This window comes from Nannochloropsis gaditana (genome assembly GCF_000240725.1).
Source record: "Nannochloropsis gaditana CCMP526 unplaced genomic scaffold scaffold213, whole genome shotgun sequence".
NCBI classification, from domain to species: domain Eukaryota; class Eustigmatophyceae; order Eustigmatales; family Monodopsidaceae; genus Microchloropsis; species Microchloropsis gaditana.
In genome coordinates, this window is record NW_005803740.1 from 13,099 (window position 1) to 36,759 (window position 23,661).

The 23,661-nt window shown below is 54.6% G+C and overlaps 1 protein-coding gene across 1 annotated transcript; it reads right to left on the minus strand.

The window, feature by feature from the left end:
• Nucleotides 1-5,192: 5,192 nt before the first annotated feature.
• TAF1 (transcription initiation factor TFIID subunit 1) lies at nucleotides 5,193-6,364 on the minus strand (the record flags this gene model as incomplete). The annotated part of the gene is made up of 1 exon (XM_005855377.1): nucleotides 5,193-6,364. A coding segment is annotated over one exon (1,172 nt), but the record flags the coding sequence as incomplete, so codon positions are not given.
• Between the last annotated feature and the right edge of the window lie 17,297 nt (nucleotides 6,365-23,661).

Genomic DNA, 23,661 nt, shown 5'->3' on the forward strand with positions numbered 1-23,661 from the left:
GATGGTCAAACAGGTCGCTTGCGGTTACCTGTTCACGCTCCTCCTCACCTCACAGGGGGAGGTTTTCTCGTGCGGGGTCGGAGAATGTGGGGGGCACGCGGACGGGGCGAATCGCTTCCAAGCCGAGCGTGTGAAGGCCCTGCGGTACGTGCCCGTGTCGGGGCTGGCGACAGGGGCCTCCCACGCGCTGGCCATCACGGTGACGGGGAGGCTGTGGGCCTGGGGCCAAAATCGACACGGGCAGGCGGGCGCAGGCGCAGGCGTGGAGGTAGTGCAGGAGCCTCAGCAAGTGCTGGAGACGGCGGGAGTGCGCTCGGCGGCCTGTGGAGCCTTCCATTCGGTCATCCTGGGGGAGGACGGACGGGTATGGGCCTGCGGGAAGAACCACCGAGGGCAGCTGGGTCTGCCCAGCACGGAGGCGGTGGGCAGCTCGGAGGGCGGGGACAGGATCGAAGGGGAAGGCGATCGAATGGAAGAAGGGAAGGGGGATGAACAAGACGGAGACATAGACGGCGGCGTGCCTGCTGCGTCGTGCTATCACGTCCCGACGCTGGTACGGCAGCTTGAACCCCTGAAAGTGTGCATGGTGGCCTGTGGCGATGCACACACCCTGGTCTTGACCGAGGCGGGGGAAGTTTGGTCTCTGGGCTCCAATAGCCACGGTCAGCTTGGAACGGGGATGCCTTCCCGGGCTTCCTCCATGGCATCGGCGTGGCAATGGCGGGCGCAGAGGGTCCCGGGCCTGGACAAAGCACGTGTCTTTATGGTGGCCGCGGGGGGGGAGCAAAGTTTCGCCGTAGGCCTGGGGACAGGGGTGGCCACGCCGTCGAGAAGATCCGAACTCCCAGTCCTTTCGAGGGATGTCGATGCGCGGGAGCTGGTGCGGAAATTCAGTGTCATCAAGCCGGCCGCTTCGTGTGTCGGCGTCGGCTATCTCCTTTCCCTGATTCACGGCGCCGCCCGGGCTTCGGACATGGACACCTTGGAGCGCACTCTGATCGACGTGTTTTCGTCCCCCTCTTTACTTAACGGGAGCTTCCTGACGCTTCCTACGTCGTCCTCCAGGGTGGACAAGGAGGAGTTGGACGGCAATGGCTGTATATTTCCCGACTCACACGTTGGCAACAAGATTATCGACGACATAATCCGAGCTCCCGTGGGTGGTGCCGAGAGGGCGGCTGGCGAAAAGAGCAACGCAAGAAGCAGCAGCTGCGGCACACTGAGCGCGAGTGCTTCGGGTCTGGCTGTGCAGGGCCTCGAGGCCGTCTACGTCCGAGCAATGAAGCTCAACTCTCCGCCCCTCCTCTCTCGCCTGATGCAGGCCATGTCAGGGGCCTTGGACAACCTGGTCTCGGATGCGAAGAATCTATCAGATCCCGACTCCCTCCGTTGTCTTTTGGCCTACTGGCAGTGCCCCCTGAACAGCAACACGGCCCTTTCCAAGGACACGTTCCTCAAGCTCTGCGAGACCGTCGTCAGCCTACCTCTTTCCGGGCGACTGCTACTATTGCGCTTCGTTCGTGCCGACTATCCACCGCATTTGTTCGCCACCCGACTTTTAAGGCCTCTCCACACCCACATTGAGTATCATCTGCGTATCAATTTTGGCAAAGGTCGAGCCGTGCCAATATTGGTTGTGACCATGAGTTATCTCTTCATGGCGAGCGAAGGGGGAAGCTGGGAAACGACAAGCACCGCATCGGGCCCGTGGGAGACAGAAGACAAACAACGTGGGCGCTTAATATCGCCGGATCAATTTGCAAACACGGCCGTCTCCGCTTTGCCAGACGAGTCGCTTCTACATGACTTGAGGACGTGGAAGGCTGTGAAGGAAGAGAAGAATATGAATCGAAATGTTTTCACCTTCTGCCGCTACCCCTTCTTACTGAGTGCGGAGGCAAAGCGTCGACTTCTGTACGGAGAAGCTGTCTTGGAGCAGCAGCAGGCGGCTCAAAAGGACATGATGCGACAAATGTTTCAAGGTGGTCCGGTGATGCCTTACTTGGTGCTTCGGGTCGACAGGAACCATTTATTGAATAGTACGCTGGCCCAAGTTGGGCAGTGTGACTCGATGACGTTGAAGAAACAGCTCAAAGTGTCGTTCCTGGACGAGGAGGGAGTGGACGAGGGGGGTGTGAAGAAGGAGTTCTTCCAACTCTTGACGGCCCAACTTTTTGATTTTTCCTACGGCATGTTTAAGATGACCGAGAGTAAGAGGGATTGGTGGTTTAATTCATCGGGCACCTCCTTCGGAGATCCGCAAGAGTACCAACTGGTTGGAATACTGGTGGGGCTTGCCCTGTACAACTCTGTCTTGCTCGACTTGCATTTTCCTTTAGTCGTCTACAAGAAGCTGCTCGGTCGGCCGGTGGGTCTCTCCGATTTAGGAGAAATAGAGCCAGAGCTTATGGAGGGGCTGCTAAAATTGTTAGACTACGAAGAGGACGCAAAGAATACCGGGGAGGAGGGAGCAATGGCGAAGGTGGAGGATGTTTTCTGTTTGAATTTCGAGGTGGATTGGGTGGAATTTGACGAGGTGAAGAGACATGAATTGAAGCCTGGGGGTAAAGATATTGAGGTGACAGCGGCGAACCGACATGAGTATGTTGACCTGTACGTGCAGTGGGTCCTAGCGGAATCGATCGCAAAGCCCTTCGAGGCCTTTAAGGCAGGCTATGACCACGTGATGGGTGGCTCGTCGATAAGCCTGCTGCGGCCGGAAGAGCTCATGCTTCTCGTTTGTGGTACGCCTCATCTGAACTTGCATGAACTTGAGGCGGTCGCCAAGTATGAGGGCGGGTACGAGGCAGAGCATCCAGTGATCAAAGCATTCTGGTCGGTGGTTCATGAGATGGACCTGGCGTCACAGCGGAATTTCTTAATGTTCGTGACGGGGAGCGCCAAGGCCCCTATTGGAGGCTTAGGCCGCCTTGCTCTCTTAATTCAGAGGGCGGGTCCCGATTCAGATCATCTGCCTACAGCCCATACGTGTTTTAACACACTTTTGTTACCAGAATATGGCAGCAAAGAGAAATTGAAGGAGCGTTTGATGAAAGCAATCTCGGAGTGTCGAGGTTTTGGTTTGCAATGAAGGAGGTAGATCGGAGAAAGGGAAGACTTCGGCCGAGACATGTACAGAAATGAAGTTGGGATGTTTGAAGAAAAAGCATCTGGCAAGTGCCGTTGGCAGATATACATTGACAAAGCTATCTTTACGTGTGATGATTGCGTGCTGCGATCATCGACGGGAAATAATTCGCGAAACATCTGCGAGGGCGGACGCTCCTGTGGGGAGTTTGAAGTAATTTGAACAATTGTATTCAAAGAGTATACCGAGTCACCATATTTGACCTGTACCTCCTGCATACTCCTCACATTGTCGTGCAATAATTCCTTATCGGCCTCTGCAATATTAACGAAACTTCTCTTGTGCAGGCGCTACGGTCGATGACTTCGTATCGTTTCCTGTCCAATTTTCATGATACATGACTTCGACTGTAGCCTGACGATTCCTCAAGCCTCAATCAAACATAATCTTTTATTTTTGCATGAGTCATTGTGCGAAGCACTGCCTAATCTTTTCCCATTTTCTTCTCTCATTTCACCCCTCACAACTGATCGATTTGGAGAACCTCCTCTTCTCCGCTATCCGATGCTTCGCCCGGTAACGAGATAGAAGGGGCCAGCTGTCCCCCTCCTGCGGTGTCCTCGCCCACAAATATCAAGGGCTGATCCTCCCCTCCCCTATTCCCTCCAAACCCACCATCCATACCCCGCGGAGGGGAGAGAGGCCCGAGGAGGACCGGTGGCGGTTCTTGAGAAGGGGGAGGGGGCAGTAAGATGCCCCTGCCCCCCGCAATTCCCTCTGTTCCACCCACCTGGAGCTCGCCTTTCGATTCCCGCTTATTTCCCCTCCCGCGCGCTCCTCCTCTACCTCTTCCTCCCCCCCGTCCACCCTTCATCTTGTTCGCCTTGCGTTGCCTCCGGATAGAAGTTGCATTCTGGACCACGATTTCTGCCTCCAAAGCTGCCATGGAACTTTCATCCAGACTCCTGACCCCTTCGATCACGTCCGCTTGAACGGCCCTGACATATTCCAGAAGCACCCCCCCGCCCCCTCCTTCCTCCGCCTCCACTGTCTCCCGAACGATCGTCGCAAAGTCGTCCAAAAGCTCCTGGCGGCTTTCGTACCTGTAATCTGTGATCTTCTTCTTCACCCTTTCAAGGTCCATCCCACGGCCTCTCAGCCTTTTGAAAGGCTTGGCGTACGGCTTTGTTTCCACTCCACTGTAGATCACGTCGAACTGAAGATTCAACAGCAAATGGGGCTTCCGCTGCGTTTTCCTCCCGTAAGACCCACTGCCTCCCCCTGCCCCTTCTTCTCCACCTTCCCTGTCCGCGCCCTCACTCCCTCTGGCCCCCAGTTTCAGGTACTGCCTCGAGTAGAGCATCCTCGCTTCTTCGTCCTGAGCACGCTTCTTCTGCTGCTGCTGCTCCTTGTGCTCGGTGGCCATCTTCTTGAGGGAAGAAATGTTCAGGGTCACAGACGCCCTTTTCCTTTTGCTCGCCTTCTGTTTGCCCTGGACTGACAACACCAGCTTATTTCCTCCCACGGTCCACTCGTCTCCCTCCCCTGCTTGTCCCTCCTCTCCAACAGCCAACCCCGCCGCCTCCCGTTTTCGCGCCCTTCGCGCCTTTTTCCTGAGTTTCTCCAATTCCTCCGCACGCTGCATGCGGACTCTCTCCACCTCCTCTGGCTGGAACAGAAATTCCACCCGGTACCTCTCGGTCCCGTCCACGTCCGTCTCTTTGATCAACCTCTTCACCACCTTCCGAGGGCGTTGCCAGGTTGGTAGTGCCACCCCAGCCATGAGCGCTTGTTGTTGCCGCGCGATTTCTGCCTCCTGCCTTTGCTCGGCCAAAATGCGCGCCCGTTCCGCCAACTCTCGTTGCACAGTCAAGGCATCCGCCTCCGTCTCAAAAGGACCCTTGCCCCCTCCCTCCATTCCTCCTCCCCAGCCCGCCCGCGAGCCTTGCCCTTGCCCTTTCTCGGGAGCGCCTTCGGGATCATCCAAGTCCAACTCCATGCCGGCCATCCCCTCCTCGTCTCCAAACGCCCCGCTTTCGTCCGTCAATGCGTTTAACTGCTTGTTCCAGATCCGGTCACAAGCCGCCACGTACTCCAACATCCCCGCCCGGACCCCCCCCGCCCCCTCGCCCGCGTCCACATCCAAGACTACTTGCACACGGACCTTTTTGGGCACTCGGGTGAGCTGCATCACTTCCTCGAACTCCGCCCCGTACCCGGCCGTGGACAAGCGGTGCTGGGCGATTCGCCGTAAATGCGGCACGCTCCATACATGTGTCAAAATTTTATTCATCATCGCCACCCCCATGCGGACTGGCGGGGTCTCTCCGATGATCTCCTGCAAGGCCGGATCGAGCGTAGGGAGCACTTCCTTGAAGGACCGCCCCGCTTCCCGTTGGTGCCGGGGAAGGAAGGAAAAGCCTTCGCCAATGCCCGATGGATCGCCCAAGCCCGTCAATTTGAAAATGCCTCCATAGGCCTTCTCATTCGTGATGGCATGGTAGAAGTGGGTCAAGCTCCAGGGGGCCAGGTACAACTCATCCAACAGATATGCACCCACCGCAATCAACTGTCGGACTTCTTCGTACAGGACCTGCAACATATTAGCGACTTCCTCTGCCTCCAAACCCCGTTCCCCCCCCTTCAGAAGTTCGGCGGACCGCCGGGCTTTCTCCGCCCGCGCCTGTCGATCTTGCAACAAGCACTGCAGGTTCCTCGCCAAGATGGGCTCGATTCTAGCAGGGGCGAAGGATGTCACCCTGCCCACGATGGAGATCCCTTCCGAGAGCAAGCGTCGCACGCCGCTGCACATACTTTCAAAGATGCAGACCTCCTCTGGGGAAATCTCCCTGAGCACGTCCTCCACCACCACGTCGTTATTCAGCGACCAATGGTTCTCCGTGTGCTTCCCTTGGAGTTCATGCGCCACCTGTTTGAGTTGGTTCAAGACCAACACAGCCTTCTCTCGCTCCTTGTCCCGCCCTGGGCCTGCGTCGGGCAAATAATCCGCCAAACCGTCGAACAATCTCACCAGATCTATCACGCTCACCCTCCTGTCCATGCCCGCCCCCCTCTCCCCTCCATGTAGTTTGACCACCAGGGCCAATTTGATGAGGCGGTCCCGAAACTCCCGAAAACGTCCGTCGTCGGGATGGAACACCTCCCGCAACGGCTCCATTTGCCCCGACAAATACACCCGAGGAATCTCTCGTACGGCGTAGCACTCACTTTCCCCCGCGCTTTCTCCCGTGAGAGGCTCGCGGACATGCTTCGGATGGCTCCGCACCAGCAAAAAATCCGTCGGCTTGGCCTTATGTTCAAAGAGAGGGGCCTTGTACAGGTTGTTGAAAAGGGCGAGCTGGCGCATGCCGTCCTCGATCTGCCCAATGAAGGGGGAGGGATCTTCGGGATACAGCACACAGGTCTGTCCCTCCTTGAAATCGGGCACCCCAGCGTGCACCCGGTCCAAGTCCATCGCCACGCTGCTCGCGCCCAGGTTCTCGCGTGTGATCCGCGGCGGACCCCGACTTTTGCCGCCACCGCCCCCCAGCCCAGCCGCATGCCGCTCCAGCGCCATGGCGCGCTCTGCTTCCACATTCTGAGGGGACAACCGCCACAGGTTGAGGAGCTTGCTGGCCATGCCTGGGTTCGAGAGCAAAAGCGGACGTTCCTCCGGGTATTCTACCACGACCAACTCCCCCTCGTAGGCATTGAGGTCCTTAGTGGTCCGGATGGTCCGGGTCGACATGGGATGTCCCCCGGCCCAAGGCCCCTCGGCCGCCCCCGCCGGCCTGCCCGCTCTTGTCCTTGGGCGTTCGCAAGGTCCAAGACAAATCCTGGAGGCGCAGGGGCAGGCGGGGCCGGTGGAAAGACCGTAGGACGTCGGGAGGAAGGACCAAGCGGGCGGGATCGGCGATGGTGGTTTCGTGGCGAAGGGCGCATTCTGCGTGCTCGATGGAGGGGACTTGCAGAGTCCGGTGCCGGCCAAATTGCTGCTGTCGCTGCTGTTCTTCGGGCGTGAGCGACGCCGTCCGGGTTGACGACATGAGACCCAAGGCGTGCAAATCGGTGCGAGGAAGAGAAGGAGTCTCCCAGTATATCCGAGGGTCGTTGCGGTCGATGATCAGGCGGTCCCATGGTAAAGGGGCTTGGGAACGTGGCCCTGGCCTCTGCTCCCTGACGCCACCCCCGCCTGGCAGCCATCGGGAGAGGGACCGAGCTCTCTGCGACACCTTCGGCTTCCCCCAAATGATGTTTCTCGTCCAGCGTTGCCCATTGAGCTCTGCGTTCAAAGGGAAAGGCGCCTGGAGGACGCGCTCAGCCTCCTCTGCCAAAGTGCTCTCGTAGAGGGAAAGCCGCGGGCTACTACTTTCCTGCTCACTGCCCAGCCCGGCCGCTCTCGCCCCTGCGCCCAGACTAACCATGGCCGCCGCCTCCCTCCGTTTTGCTGCCAAGATCCATCGCAGGCGTTCCCGACGTGTCTCGTCCGCCCGATGCCGCGCCAGGATCACCCGCAGGTCCCCCATCTCTTCTTCTCCCCTTCCCTTTCCCTCCCCCTCCGTTCCCCCCCCATCGCGGCCCCTTTCCTCTTCGCCACTCACGGGCGCATTCCCTGCCTGCGGGCTCGGGACGATGTCCGCAGAGGCCTCGGCGGAGAGCACTTCCTCCTCGAGCCCTTTCCCCTCTTCCTCTTCGTCCTCTTCCTCCCCCCCTCGACCTGTCCCCCACTGGATGTTCCTCTCCCACATGGCTTGGGTCAAGGGGTGGAAACGGCTGCCCACGGATGTCGTCCACCGCCCAACAGCCTGCTCGCCATCCGTTTGTGCCGAGGTGCTATTCCCTTCGCTGATGCGAGGGAGAGAACAGTCAGGAAGCGGCTCATCTCCTTCCTCCTCCCCCTCTCCCTCCTCCCCCTCCTCCTCTTCCGTATTGCCCTCCTCCTCCTCAAGCGCCTCGCCTCTCCCATCGACCAGCGCAGCATACTCCTGTCTTCCTGTCGCCTTCATCCCCTGCGAGACAGAGAGCCCCCCCGCCTCCCTCCCTCCTCCTCGCCCCTCCCTAGACAGCCCCGCCCCACTCCAGGCGTCGTTCCCTCCATCTCCCACTGGCCACCCTTCCTCCTCTCCCTCCTCCGACTCTTTTTCGCTCCCGTCTTCTCCCCAGCCGTCCCCCTCTTCCCCTCCCTCTCCCGCACCTCTCCGCCACACCTCGCCCACGTCCTCCGCTTCCTCCAACCTCATCCCTTTGGGCCGCTCCAGCTTTGCCGACACGTCCTCCCAGGTGAGTGTGGCCATCACCCGCAGAGCTGCGAGCCCCCCCGACCGCTCGTAGGCCTCCTCCTCGAGTTTCACAAAGTCCGGTACCCCGTCCGGCCCCTCGCCCACGAGCAAGGGCACCAGCACAGCGGGGTGACACCTTCCGCCGCTCCCTTCCTGCCCCGCTTGCATGGTCAGGTCGCCTTCGTAGCCCAGCGAGTAGGACCGGTGGTAGGACGGGCTTCGGTGGGGGGAAAGTGGTGGAAGGGGGGAGGCTCGGGCCCCGGCACTGACGTGAGAGAGACGGGACTCCGAGTACCGGCGTTCGAAAGGAAAATGGATGCTGGGGCCGCTGCTTCCCTGGTAGGAGAGATAGTACGGAGTTTGGGACGGGGAGAGAGGGTGTGCAGTGCCCCAGTCTTGTTGCTGACGTCGGCGGGAGGAGGAGTACCGGTCCACATCGAAGGTACTTGAGTACGGGGAGAGGGGCGAGGACATGCTGCTGCATGGAGCCCAGAATGTGAGGATGGGGAAAAATGTGAATCAATGATGCGAAGGGGGCTGATTCAGCACAACATGGGCTTCACGCGGCTAGCTACAGAGGTCGCTTCAAGGATGTTTGCTTGCGGACCTCTCGATGCTGTCCTTCCACCTCTACTGCCACACACGGAGCATATCCCGAGGAGAACCAGATTTTTAATCGGGCCCATAGGTTACTGCCATTCCAGATACTCTAGTTCCAACCTCTGCCATGCCCCCCCGGTTCCACCCAGTTACCCAATGACCTACCTCAGCTTTGTTTATCAGGTGAGTGGCTGCAACCCCCAGCTTCGCCACACTAAGCCTGACGGACTATCGCGTGTTTTACAGCCATGCAAGATCTGACTAGTTGAATCACTCCAAGATAAACTGTGTGTGCATGGGTGCCAAGGTCTGTGAGCTAGTGCCTTCGAAGCCTGCTAAACAGTGAAGCAGGATGGCGAAGGAGCAACATACCAGGGAAAGACTATGAAATGTTCAAAAAGAGGTGCCGTCGCAAAGAACGCAAACAGGGCCCATTCATGTCCCTGCTATCATTTCATGTATTCTTATACACATCCGGTGTTTTGAAAGGTGCCTGGGATTTTCATTATTTTGTTTTGATACGGAAGCTCTACATCCGGGTATGGTGATATCGAGGACACCTCGGCCTGGCAAGCTCCTGTGGGAGCAAAATGACGAGGGGGCTGGCCCGCAATGCATCGCTCCCAGAGAATTGAGGCTTATACTATTATTATATATTATTATTATTTATTCACACATTACATGTAATCCTATGAAGGGTAAGGCCATGCTCACTTTCATGCATGGACTTAATGTCGTCAGGAATTTTGGCCATCACACACGCTTTCAACGGCTGCAGTATGGGGGGAAAAGTAGAATGAAAATCACTTGATCTTGTCGCGATCCTTGTTTGGGGTCATTCGTTATCTGGAAAAGAACCGTCGTAAGGGTGCAATACTGTACTTGATGCCCGCTATTGGACGTGTAGCCAAGAGGAGACCTCGTTTGAAAGAGTCTGAGGATGTATGAGCAATCCGAAAATGTGACATTGGATGTGACTATCTACATTTGAAAGCACCCATAAAAATGATTTGATGTATTAATGTCAACTCATTGGAGGCATACACTTCGAATCGTATTCATGTCCTGCAGTCTTCAGCTTGTTGCCATGAAAAATCTGCCATTTTTTAGAATACTTTCCGGTCAATAGAAGTATCAAAAGGAGGCCTGCACCATACAATTAAGTTATTATTATTATTAATCGTTTTGATTTTGGTTCATGCGACGTGAAATTAGGCTTGAGCAAATCGGTACCATCCTTATATCATGATCACCGACATAAAGGGCGTTAATTCCATGTTGATACCTAGATGATTGACTAGCCATTTTCCACCCAAAAAGTATACGACACTCCGAAGTGGATTTTTTGCTAGGTTGCGACTCAGAATTTGTATTTAACAAGGAAGAGATATCCTCCCCCCGGAGGGAGGTGAGTGGGAAAGGTAGCCAACAATAGACACCTCATGGATACAAAGTGCACAGCTGATTGCATTTTACACTCGTATTTCTCCACAGGTATGGCACCGAAAAGTCTTTGCGTCGGGATTCAAAATTCTCTAAAGAAATTTGCTTTCGTATATTTACCATTTCCATTCCTTTGCGTTTCTTTGTCATGGCGCTACCTCGGCCAATAGTAGAAAAAATAGTGAGATAACTCAACAACGAAAAACACTGTAATCAAATGACGAAACGAAGCAATAAACGGTCGACGAATTGCTTCGATCGTCACATGCGGACATGCACGGAGTTAAATTGGATCCGATGTACGGCAATATGTCCTCCCCAGGAAAAAACTTCAGCGAGACGAGCGAGTTGTTAAAAAAGCGACCCCCGGACTATAACACAAAATTAGGGCGTACCACGCCAACGCTTATGCCGCCTGCGTTACCCCATACCAGGACACGTTACGGGAACCGCTCCTGCGTGGGACGCACTGTGACGCATGTCGCCGTGCAGTTGTAATGTCAGGCACGGTGCGGGCGTGTCTGGTATTTTTGTGTGGTAACTACAGGCCAGGCGTCCCTCGGGGCAGGAAACGTCTTTGGCACGACACGGACACGACGGGAGGATGGGAAATATCGTGCGAATCTTGCCTCATTCACAGGCCCTCCCCGCTCTGCCCGCGTCGAGGGAGCGCACGACGAGATCCTTCCCTTGTCATGACTGATATATGGACTCTATCGGTTGCATTCGACGCATTTCCATGTATTTTGTGTGAATTGGTGGCTGTGACAATGGCATTTTCCTCTTTTCCTCCCACTTCAACAAGAGTTGACGCCTCTCCCCCGTTCCTCGCGACCCCCCAGGCACGCCCTCTGGCTTGCCAATACGCCTGCAATCATGCAGCCCCCAGAAACAAGATTGTACCATTAGATTCAGCGGTAGTCTCTGTCACGAGTTTTGGATATTTTCAAGTATGCGCAACTTTTCATTCTTGTATTTGCTTTGCGTTTTGGCGCCGATCGTCGACCATGAGGCAAGTTGGTGTCGAGGAGTGAAAGCGACCTCAGTCGACACCTCGTCCGGATTCGCACACGTTCGACCGGCTAGTCTTGTTCTTCCTTCAACACAACGACCGCATGTGATAGCGCATAGAGGTGGTAAGTAAAATAAACAGATGGAACGATGAAAAATTTTGAAGACCGGGGAGGTGGATCGGAGTGTATCTCTATATCGGGTTTTGCGAATTGCATCTTACAAATTTTGACAACTGTCGAGATTTTGACTCATTATACTCTGTCTCTTACAGCCTGTGGGTATTTACCAGAGCACACGCTGCAAGCGTACCGTCTCGCCATCGATCTAGGCGTGGAGTATATCGAACCCGATCTCGTTCTCACCAAGGACGGGCACTTGGTACGTCTTTTTGTTTTTTTATCCATTGTCCACCTCTTTTGCATTTCCTTTATTGTTGTGTCATCTTGTTTTGAATGATTGTGGGGGGTTGGAAAAGCTTAAAGGAACACTCAAGAGCACTCAAGGCTTTGTGGTCCGCTACTTATGAATCTGAGATTCGTATATTCGCCGTGTGCATGAAGATAGAATTTTCCAGGGAAATGTGGACGGAAGTAGCGATGTGATGTTATCTGATTTTCTCCAATCAAGTATTGCACCCGTGTCTCTGTCCGCACCTGTTTGAGTAAATTAGGATCGATGCGAGGACAGCTTTGACCGAGCCATCTCACTCTTTGCTCGGGTGGGGCTGAGGTCAGGACCGATATTCACTCAAACCTCGCCACACCCGTACATTTTCATGCTTTCAGATCTGTCGTCACGATGTGGACCTTTCAGAAACCACAGACGTCTCCCTTCGGCCCGAATTCGCAGGGCGGCGGCGCAATATCACCTTCCCCTCAGAGGTGGCCGTCAGAGATCCTGAGACAGGGGCAGCTCCCCTCGTATCTGTGGAGGGCTTCTTCTCCTTTGATTTCACCTTGGCTGAAATTAAAACCCTGCGTGCGAAACAACGCCTAACTCAACGGAGTTCCACGTACAATGGCCTGTTCCAAGTACCCACGCTGGAGGAGGTTGTCGACATGGTCCGGGAGGCGGAGGGAGCGACGGGGCGGAAGGTGGGAATCTATGCAGAGCTCAAGGAGCCGTATTTTTTCCACTTGAACGGCTTCGACATTGAGAGCAAGGTGGTGGAAGTCTTGCAGACGAAAGATTTGGGAGTCCGCTCTTCCCTTCCCCACCTTGTCCCCGGCCCCGACGTCCCCGCCCCCCTGGTCCTGCAGTGCTTTGACCCCTACACCCTCCGCCGCCTTGCCCAGAGGATACCCCACGTTCCCCTTGTGCAGTTGCTGCTCTCTCCGCTTTCAAAAGAGCATTCCTCTGTGGGACAAGGTGTCAGCCATCATTTGGGTCGGGAAGCGACCTTTGGCGACATGACCTTGCCGGAGATCGCCGCCTACGCATCGGGCATTGGACCCGCCAAAAGCGTCTTTACCTCCATGGACCCCGCAGTAGCCAGAGCCGTGGTGGATGAGGCACATGAACTTGATCTAGCCGTGCATCCGTGGACTTTTAGGCGCGAGGCGATGTATGTGGACACGCCGTTCCAAGCGGATTCGGACGAAGAGTTGCGATTCTTTTTTGAAAGTTTAAATGTGGATGCCCTCTTCGTTGAATTTCCGGATCAAGCGTCCATGGTTATCGAAAAGATGCTGTCGGATGATAGCGAGGCGGGTTTGGAGGACGTGAGCCCGGAGATTGCCCAGGCGGCCTCAGCTGCGGCGCGGAGCTCCACTCTATCGACAGCGCCGTTGCCCTCCCGACGGGGACGGTCAAGTCGTAGTAATCGCAGCAGCAGTAGCAGCCATGCGAAAACAGGGAGAGAGGCACCGGCTTTCTCGGTAACGAATGGCAAGACGAGCGCTCCGAAGGACGTGATGGCCGAAATAGACACGATGTGGTCATCTGCCCTGTCTGCACTGAGGTCGCTTGCGGGCAGTGTGGTTGGTGGGAAGGATGGGAGTTCGTGGATGGAAGGTGGGGTTTGTGGGGGAGAAGGAGATGCCGACACGTCTTCGTGTCAGCCTGGGGCCTGCTCAGTGGATGGAGTCGCCGACGCCGTCTATCGCCTGCCCTACCTTGCTGTGCCATGGTTCCGCCGGAAAGCAGCTTGAAACAACGTTGAACAGGCGTTTGTCAGGGAGGGAGAACGATTTGTGACGCGAAAGAGGTGTATTTTGTTTGAATCCACAGAGAGCGAGTCAGGAGATGTGTGATCATCGCTTTGACCACGTCCTCAACAGTGTGGGAGTACGCTATGTTTGCTTGTTTGAAGGAATGGACTGGAATGTGCAGAAGACACGCGAGTATTCATATCCCTTGGGAGAAAAATAGAGAGAAGCAGTGTAGCCCCGCATCCTTGCGTGCGCGCAGCAACAAGTGTGATTGAAAACTTGCAAAAAATTGAGCTGGAAATGCCCGCACAAGGAAGGCGTTACCCTCGACGCAATCCGGCCTGTGGGGATGGAAAGGAAGTTGCCTCGCGGCGCGAAGCAACAAATCTCATCAGGAGGTGGAGGGTGCTTGTGAGAGTCGTTGTACCGCTCCACCTCTTTATTGCTCTGATGTAAGACACCCCACTTCGGTGCCCCCCCAGTGGTTTGGTAAACTAATAGAGAGCGCGCGATCGTTGCTGAAAGCGGTCAACATCAGCATCTTACAAAAAAGGAAGAAATGTACACATTGTCTTGTGAATCTTGGGATCTTTGCCTTGGACACTCGTTGTCTTCCATTTATTTTCTTCGTAGGGTGTGACACTTTTAAATAAGCGCTCATTTCGGAAAAGATGGCCAAACTCATGAATCGCATCGGAGGGAAGGTTTTTCCGAAGCGAAACGCTTGAGAAGTAAAAGTAGAAACTAGAGCTCTCATGATAACTGTAGTTATTGAGTGCCTGCGTCCAACACGCTGACATCGGGCCAAGTGTGACTTGATTTTAAAGAATATTTATGCAGAGGCAGACACCTCTGAAAATCGCTCTTCGGCGGAGATCAACTTGCTTTCTTCCCCCCCCCCAAAAGCAAACTTTGTGAAGTGAAACAATTACATGGTCATACGTGCTTCCCCGGCCCCCTCTCACGTCCGAGTGCGCGAGAAGCGAACATTAAGCTACACAGGTAAGGCAGTATCCTCTTCTTCCAGCACGACCGGGTCTACCACATGACCGCCCGCCCCTGTCCTCGTGGACGCATGGCCCGGGCTGGGCATGGTCACTGCTCTCCCTCTGGGCGATCCTGGTGGTGTCTCTGCAGGCGCATCGAGATCGTCCACCAGTTCGATGGAGGCCACGCGGGGATACCGGCGTGGCGAGGTCGAGCGGGAGGACGCCGAGTCCTCTTCCTCCTCAGCACGGTTGGCCTTCCTCCCGCAGTCCCCACATCTGCCTCCGAGTATCTGGCGACACGTGTGCCAGATGGGAAAGTTGTCGCTCCAGTACTGCGGGTACACCCGCTCCGGGTCCATGTTGTTGCATACTAGGGCGACGACAAGCATCATGAAAGCCCCGGTGCAACAGGGGAAAAGCACATACCAATACCCCGCCCTCGTCACCGCCTCCCCTCCCACGATCGCCACAAGCGCTGTGGCACCCCCCGGCGGGTGGAGGGTGTTCGTCCGTTCCATGCAAAAAATAGCCACGCCTACCGCCAGCCCTGCTGACAGGTACGGGACGTTCCCAATCACTTTGTACACCGTGACACCGGCCAAAGAGGAGACGAAGTGCCCCCCCATGACGTTGCGGGGCTGGGCCAGAGGAGAGCCATGCGCGGAATAGAGGAGGACGGCTGTGGCACCGAAGGATCCCACCAGGAACATGAAGTCTTCCGCGCTGATGGTCATGCCCATGTCCAGGAAAGCCAGGACGGAGATGCTCAGGGTGGCTTGGAAGAGCGAGACGAAGCTGTGCCGGAGTGACGGGGCCCGATTCCCATCTTTCCTCCCAGGGACGCCCAGCCATTTGCTCAAATACTGAGTCAGGAACTCCCTGTTGATGTGAGTGGTACCGGTATAGAGAGCCGCACATGAGATACTGGATGGACCTAGCCAACACGATTCCTGAGGGAGCATACAGGGAAAATATTCTTCGATCCACGATCGCGTCTGCCCATTTCCTTCATTGATCTCCCTCTGTGTTTCTGTAGATAGCCATACATCTCTTTCATACGAATTTGCAAGCTTTTATCCTTTTCGAGACATGTGCAAGCCATCCCTGGCACTTACTTGGCCGTGCTCCCGACCACTTCACGCCCTTCCTTGCCACTGCCACTGCTTTTGGAACTGCTGTCATTGCAAACATTTCCTCGTCGCACGTCGTTGTCTTTGTGAAAGTGCGGGAGACCCATGTTTGACTGTGCGGTTGGGTGCTCAATTCCTTGAGGTTGGAACTTTGAAGCCTTCAATTCAATGGGTGAAGAGAGCGCATGCGTTTTCGACCAAAAACTTCTATCCTTACTTCAAAGAAAATCCTGTGCTTGTGTGTGTGGTAATATGGGACAACGGAAACACATGCGAGATGTGCAGAAATTTCATTCAAAGTAGAGGGGCCTCTGTGTAGCACGGGAAGGGCCACGAACAGGGTCAACATGACATGCAAAAAGCCATAACAATAAATAAGCCCAGAAAAAGAGGAGGAGGTCGGACACGGTGGCACTGCGGCACGTTCATACACGTCGTGGACACAGGCAATCTCGTGGCAAGGACAGCCATATCTTCGGTTCGGTGGCGAGGGTGGTGGGTTTTGGACTTATGCTAGGTTTTATTGCAGTTTCCCGATAAGTTCCTTTAATTTGTTGAGGTTACGAACCGAACACTTGAGAAATGGCGTCAGCCCTTTCCAAGGTGTGCCCGGGTGACATTGACAAGCACGTCTTTGCGGATATGTGTGTGTGTGGCGTTTTGAGGATTTTTCTGTGAAAGAATTGTCTACTTTGGCATTTGGTCGGTGTGTGCATTTTATTTCCAGGTCCAACCTTGGGGTGCGTAAGAAGTCACATTTAAGTTCCTGAACTCGAATACGATATAAATATTCACAAAAATGCGACATATTTCGTTTTGTTTATAAAGAAGAAGAAGACACATGTACACTAGTGCTGAAAAATTTGACTGGAAGCGGGCATAATTAGGAATATAAATCAGCTTTGGCACAGACTTAGAAAAACCTCCTCCCAAATACTCTCGACTATTAGCGGTAGGTCGCCAATAACCTCCAAAGACATAAGGATGCGTAGCTTTTTCTTTCTTGATAAAGTTCATTTCTGTAGCCGCCATAAACCTACTCCAGACGTTGCTTTCCATTGCCCCGAAGTTCCATCCCGGCCCGGATGGCATAACTCCTGTGGGAGTAAGCAGAGAGTCTCCGCGACAAAGCCCATGGGCTCCAATAAACCTCGAATGATCTCCAGGCTCATACGATACGGTGGACCTCCATCTTTTTCGCAAATGGGATAGATGAGAGTCATGAGCACTCCAGTTTCAGGGACCAGCAGATCGCGCATTTGACGAGCCCACGCTTCTCTCAAATGGGGCGGAATCGCACAGGCAAAAGTGTAGTCGTATATGAAGCTGAATTTTTCATCATAAGTGGACAAAGTGTATTCAAAGAAATCACTGTGTTCCACGCGGCATGTCCTCTTTTTATCCTCCTCTGCCTCGCCTTCTTTGATGTAAGCTTGCGCAGCCGCCACTCCTGTTGGGGACAGGTCCATCCCCAACACCTCGGACCATTTCGCCCCGGCTGCCGTTGCCAAAGCAAGGAGATCGTATCCTCTTCCACATCCGGGCACCAAAGCGCGGCCTGTCAAAGGGATTTTCCCCTCGGCAAGGTAACGGATCAAGCAAGGGGAGGCGCACCGCATATCAAACCGAGGCATGGGTTCATTAATCCACAAGGTGTCCCAGAAATGGCGTTGATCGGCTTGCTCTGGTGGCCCCGAGGGCGATCCAGTGCTATTCTTGCTGGCGTGTGCTTGAGTGGCGGCTTCCCCGGCGCCGGTCATGTCAGAATATATTGACTCGTGGAAGCTACCTTGTGTCTTTGTGGCCTAGGCTGCCGGGGGACAATGTACGGAATAAGAAGAAAATTATGAGTGCAGGTCGATCGAGAGAGGCAACTACATGAGATGGTTATTTCTTTCCTCAAGACCTTCCTTATCTGTGCTCTTTCAAGCCCTTTCGCTCTCTCGCATCCAGGTTAACCAAGGACGCTGATGCAGGAGTCGACTGGCACAAGATTTATGGCCCCCAATTACTCTTTCTGAAATCTGTTGTCTTCACCGCCCTCGCTTTCGCACATTTGCCTTCCCAAGGAGTGCCACAAGACATGTTCATCCCTCTCGCTCGGGACTAGGGGACATCTTCACGAAAAGGATGGTTGGCTCGTCTGACCCAACGCATGCCTCCTAGAATCCTCCCCACCTCGCCCTTTCCTCGTATGCATACATGGGCGTATCGTGTTTCCCCACCATCCCCACCATCCCCAGTCCTCTTGCTCCCCTCCTCCCCCCCACGAGCCCCTTCCTCGCCATCCCATCCCTCCTCCTACTGCCCCTCCTTATGAGTTGTCTACCCGAGAAAGTCACAATGGTAGACTCCGGCCTTCCCCTCCTCTCCCGCATTCACTTTCCTCCCCCCCCCTTTTTTTCTCCCTTCTGTAAACCCTTCCCAAGATCCGGCACGCCTAATCCGCCGCGGTCTCCATGACTCTGAGCCAGGCGTCCGGCGCCAAGGCAATCTGCCTTTTTAGCATGGCCACGTTCGCGATGTTGGTCTGTGCGTTGAGAACTTCCCGGGCCCGTTCCAAATAGTCGCTGGCGTTCCATAGCATGATGCCTCGGATCCTGTCGATTGCGATGAGGGGTTGAAGAAGATCCATGGACAAGGGCGGGGAAGACCAAAGAGAGAAAGAGAAGAGGAGCGAGAGAGGCAAGTTTGACGAGCGGCGCGCCAACCCCGAGGGTAAATAGAGCACTCATCCCGCGTGCTTAATCTCTTACCTGTTTTCCCGCATGTAGTAAATGATCCCGCGCTGGTAGGTTTCCGTCTCGTCCTCGGTTTCAACGGGGTTGTTCACCCAGATGCCCACCGTGTGCATCTTGCTGTCAATCTCCCCCACCACGTCGCAGACCACGTCGATATCTTTCAAGAGGGACCGGTACATAGGCTGGTGCGTATATCGTCGCTTTGGTCTCCGCTCGTCCGCTGTCATGTTCTTCCCCGCCAGGATCCCACTGTTGATGGAATGGTCAAACATCTCCACCCTCCGCCTCCCCAAGGCAGCGTCGTAGTAACTGGCTACCCCGCCCGCCACAAACACGTTCCCCACGGCCTCCAGCTGCTGATTCACGGCAATGCCGTTCGTGTTGGCATCGAGTTCTAACCCACTCTTCACCGCCACGTCCACGCAGGGCTCGACGTGGGTGGGCGCCAGGACGGCGTAATCGGTGTAAATGTTCTCCTTGTTCCATCCCATCAAGGAGATCCGCAGGGCCCCCGGGGCGTCGTCCCCCCCGTCTTTGACGTCCGTGACCAAACGCTCGTTCACGTAGCGCACGCCGGCACCGTGCAACAGCCGCTGGACGTGCATCCCCAAGTAGTTGGGGATATACCGACACAGCGGACCTTTCTCCGCGTAGATCTGCGAGACAGTCATGCCCGTCTCGCGTCCCCGCACTGCCAGGGCCAAAGCCAGCTCGGTCCCCAGAAATCCCCCGCCCACGACAGACACGTGCTTGTTCGCCATGATGTTGTGCAGGCTGTCCAGCTGCTCAAAATCGTATATGGTGCTGCAGGTGTTAATGCGGTCGCGTAGGGAATAGGAGATCTTCCGCCGGTCCACAGCCCACAAACCCCGATCTTTCCCTGCCGTGGCAATTAGGCAACGGTCGTAGGTAATGTAAGAGCCATCTTGAAGCAGGATGCGCTGCTTATCGACATCGAGCTGCAAGGATTTCTCGTTGTTTAGAAGCAGCGTGATGGGCGCCGAAGAAATTGCATCGGGCTCGGACTCGAGCTTCGAAGTAGTGTGGCGGCGCCATTCATTGTAGGAATGCAACAGCGGTGCGGACAAGGCGTGGTGCCTGAAAACGTCTGGCTGGGGTAAAGCAGCCTCGTTAGAGATGAGCAATATGTCGGCTTGTGGCTGCCGGTTGAAAATGGTCTCGATGGCTGCATAGGCCGTAGTACCTGCGCCCATGATTACATACTGATAATGATTTTTGACCTTTCTGGTTGTATTCTGCCGCGCAAGCTTGTATTCTTGATTCGTAAGGTCGGCCTTGATTGGCACTCCCTCCACCGCTCCTGTCACGGGCATCGCCCGCTCATCGTTTATCTCCTCAGTCTCACACCATGCAACTGCCGCTGCTGCTGCAGAGAGTGCGGTAACTGCAGTCAAGACTGTTGTTGCTTGCTTCGCTGTCAACCAACGGGAAGAAGACGGCGGAAGTTGTCCTTGCCCTGGTCTTGAAGAGGCGGAGGAGAGAGATGCAACAAGGACTTGGCGGGATAGACGGACCGACGCCGTGAGAGGCGATATTAGGAGTGCACGGGGGAAAATAGCTCGTAGCATATGCAGCTGCTCCAGGTGGCGGGCAGATCGAACGGGCTTAGTGATGCGATATGACAGTCGCTTCCCTGTTGATGTGGTTTTTGGGAAGTATCTTGACGTTTGGGACGGCAGAGTAAGCATGATAATTCCTACTGAGTCCCGTCACCTCATCAGCCACGCAATAAACTTTGTTAGAGGATCGCAACAGAATTTCATGCTCTCAGCAAGTGAAAGGACACTTGCTGGCGTCCCATGTCTATAGTATATCGGCCTGGGATGGGATTTCCTCGCCCTCCCCCTCGCCGAACAGGAAAACCAGACAAACGTCGAGATGGTCAAGTAATACGCAGAAAAGTATGAAAATGACCCTGTCCTTGGCTTGAGCCCAGGCGCAGGGAGCCAAATAAAGCTTGAGTGCATTTTTGGTAAAAAGTACCCTTTTTGAGGATTCCATCTCTTGCTCTTCAAGGCACATTTTTCCACGCTGCTGAAGGTTACATCCCATCATTGTGCTGTCATAGCTCTCGAAATGGTCATTTTCTCCACCATTCTCCTAAATCCCATGTAATTCAATCAAAAACTAAGCTCTGATTATTCAAAGCGCTGAATTTTCTTTCAATAAATCATTGAAGGGATTGGGTTCTCCGGCATGCTCCTTGATCAAAAAGGAAATTGTCTTGAACTGCGGATGCGACGCAGTCTGCATCAGCATAAAGACTAAACTCTCTGCCGTCGTCAAAAATGCGCCTGCCTTTTCCATCCTGCGCAAGGCCACCGCACGATCATGCGCTTTCTGGGACGAGACGCCGTCCACAAGAATGTGCACGGCGTAACCTTGCTCTAGCAGGTCCAGGGCGGTTTGCTGCACGCAGACGTGGGCCTCGATCCCGAACAAGACCACGGTCTTGCGCTCAGGCTCACACTGCATTTGCGCCTTCAACTCGTCGGTAAGCATACTGAACATCTTCTTCTCAAAGGTCGGGATGCAGTAGTCAACGGCGGCAGCCTTCAGCTCGGGGACCTGATCGATTGTATTTGTTGATGCGCAAGTAAGCACGTGCGTGCCGTGCACAAGCTAGCGCATGCCAATCACATCGTCTGGTACGAAGGCCAATCGGGGGGTGTAGATGGGAATACCCATCCATGCCCTCAACAACCGGGAAGGCCCCAACAACTCAAAATTCAATCAGTTCTATATATGTCCCCCGCCTCCCGACCGCAATAAACGCCGCTTCAAACATACCGTGGCGCCAAAGGCTTTGGGATACTGCTCTGAGGCTAAGGTAGGGATCTGTAACTCTTGACCGACTGCCGTCATGAACTTGGCCGTGCGGATTACCTTGTCCGTGGGTAGAAGGGAGCGGGATGGAGATCCTTGTCAACCCGACTTATGCGTTGCTCGCGTACATTTCATTTTTGTGATTCCCCCCCAGCGAGAAACATCGATCATACTGACCTGGGGGAAGTGCCAAATCACATCGCGGAACCGCTCTTGAACATCGCAAAGCAGGAAAGTTGTGGTCTTCGGCTGCAGCTTGCCTATGGCGCGGGCTACGTTTGATGCGGTCATGGTAGCGAAGTAGGTACGAAGTTCTGTGCTTTTACGCGCGGGATGTAAGTTATACATTCATAATTTACAGTCTATGAGTCTATGAGTCAGCTCCTGAGGCACAGGGCTGAAGCTGGAGAAAAGATTGACTAAAGCTGTGATTTAATTCAGCAGAAAACGACAACAATTTTGAAGGAATTAAAGAGCTACTACATGGACAGAGTCTGAAAGGACATAAACATCAATGCGATGCCCGACCTTCGTCAGTCTCTGCGGTAAGGCCTTTCCTCGAGCGACTTAACGGCAAAGATGATCGGCCGCCTTTTCTAATTACACACGCTCGACCTCAGCCCTTTTCTTAAACATTCTATTGGCTATGTCGTAATGATCACGCTAGTACCAAGCATACTTTGTGCCAGATTTGTGATTCGCTGCCAACTTTCTTGTAAGCGAAAACAGCGAGGGCTCATTTTGGCAAGTACCGAGTACAACCCTGAACCGCACACTAGCAGCATCGTCCATGAGCTAATAAACATTTTTGTGTGGCGCCAAAAGCAGGAAAAATCAAGGCTGCGGGAGTAAAACAGCTGATAGTTACGACATCGGAAGTATTTTGGCCTTCAGTCCTCGTCTTTTTGGCTTTCTTTCACCGGTCAGTCTGCTACCACCACAAGACGCATACGTTGCCCTGTCCAACCCCGTGGTCCCCACAACATGGTGTATCTCGTACTTCGTGTGCCTTGTGTGGCAAGACGGTACCCTTTACGCGTCCATCGTCGCACGGTATATGCTTTGAAACGCTGCTGCACTACAAACACCCCGACGGCGTTTGAGCAAACCCCACTGGTCCTCCCTAAAAAGGTCAAGAAGCGGAAAGTCAAAGTTGACCCGATGACCCCTCCTCCTGCCCCGGACTCATTCCCCGTCTACGAACGCAAAGATTTCTTTCGATTCGAACTCTTACACCGATCCAGTAAGGAGGGATCGCGCGCACGGGTCGGGCGTTTACATACTCCGCATGGCAATGTAAATACTCCAGGTTTCGTGGCAGTTGCGACCAATGGTGCCCTAAAAGCCGTCGACCACGACTGGGGAAACCAAGCAGGCCAAGAACTCACCTTCTGCAACACTTACCATCTGCTCCTACAGCCTGGCCCTGACGTCATCAAGGCTTGTGGTGGGCTTCACAAATTCGTCAACCGGAACCGTCCCATCATCACAGACAGTGGAGGCTTTCAGGTGTTTTCCCTCGCGCACGGCTCCGTCTTCGATGAGCTAAATATGAAATCGCGCAGCAATCGACATCGATCAGAGACGTCGTCTGTTCTGAAAATAAGCGAAGAAGGCTGTCTTTTCCGATCTTACCGGGATGGCCGTAAGGTCCTCCTGACACCGGAATCGTCCGTACAAGCCCAAAAAGCCTACGGGTCCGACATCATCATCCCCCTGGACGAGTTGCATCCATACCACATCGACTCCGAGGCCCTTCTTCGCTGTGTCCTGCGTTCACATCGGTGGGAGGCCCGGTCCCTTAAGGAGCATTTGAAAGACGTGCGACAACAAGCCATGTACGCTGTTATTCACGGGGGCGTCGACCCTACCCTGCGCAAAGCCAGCTGTGAGTACCTGACTGGACTTCCTTTCGATGGATTTGCAGTCGGAGGAGCCTTGGGCAAGGACAGGGACGAGCTGATCGAGGTCCTGCGGGTGACTATGCCACATTTGCCCGTGGATAAGCCCAACCATTTGCTAGGGATCGCCGACGAACCATCCATCTGGGCGGGTGCCGCCTTGGGGGTGGATACATTCGATTCCTGTTTTCCCACGCGTATTGCACGTCATGGGACGCTCTTGACCCAGCAAGGGCCTGTGTACATTCGGAAACAGGTGCACAAGGAGGATTTGCGGCCGCTGGAGGAGGGTTGTGAGTGCTTCACCTGCAAGAGACACAGTCGTGCATATTTGCATCACCTTTACCGGGCATTTGAGCCCTTGAGCGCAACATTGCTTAGCATACACAACATCGCATACATGAATGGGCTTATGGCGCGCATTCGAGCCAAGATTCTGCGCAATGAACTTTAACAAAGCTGCCTACAGCCACAAAATT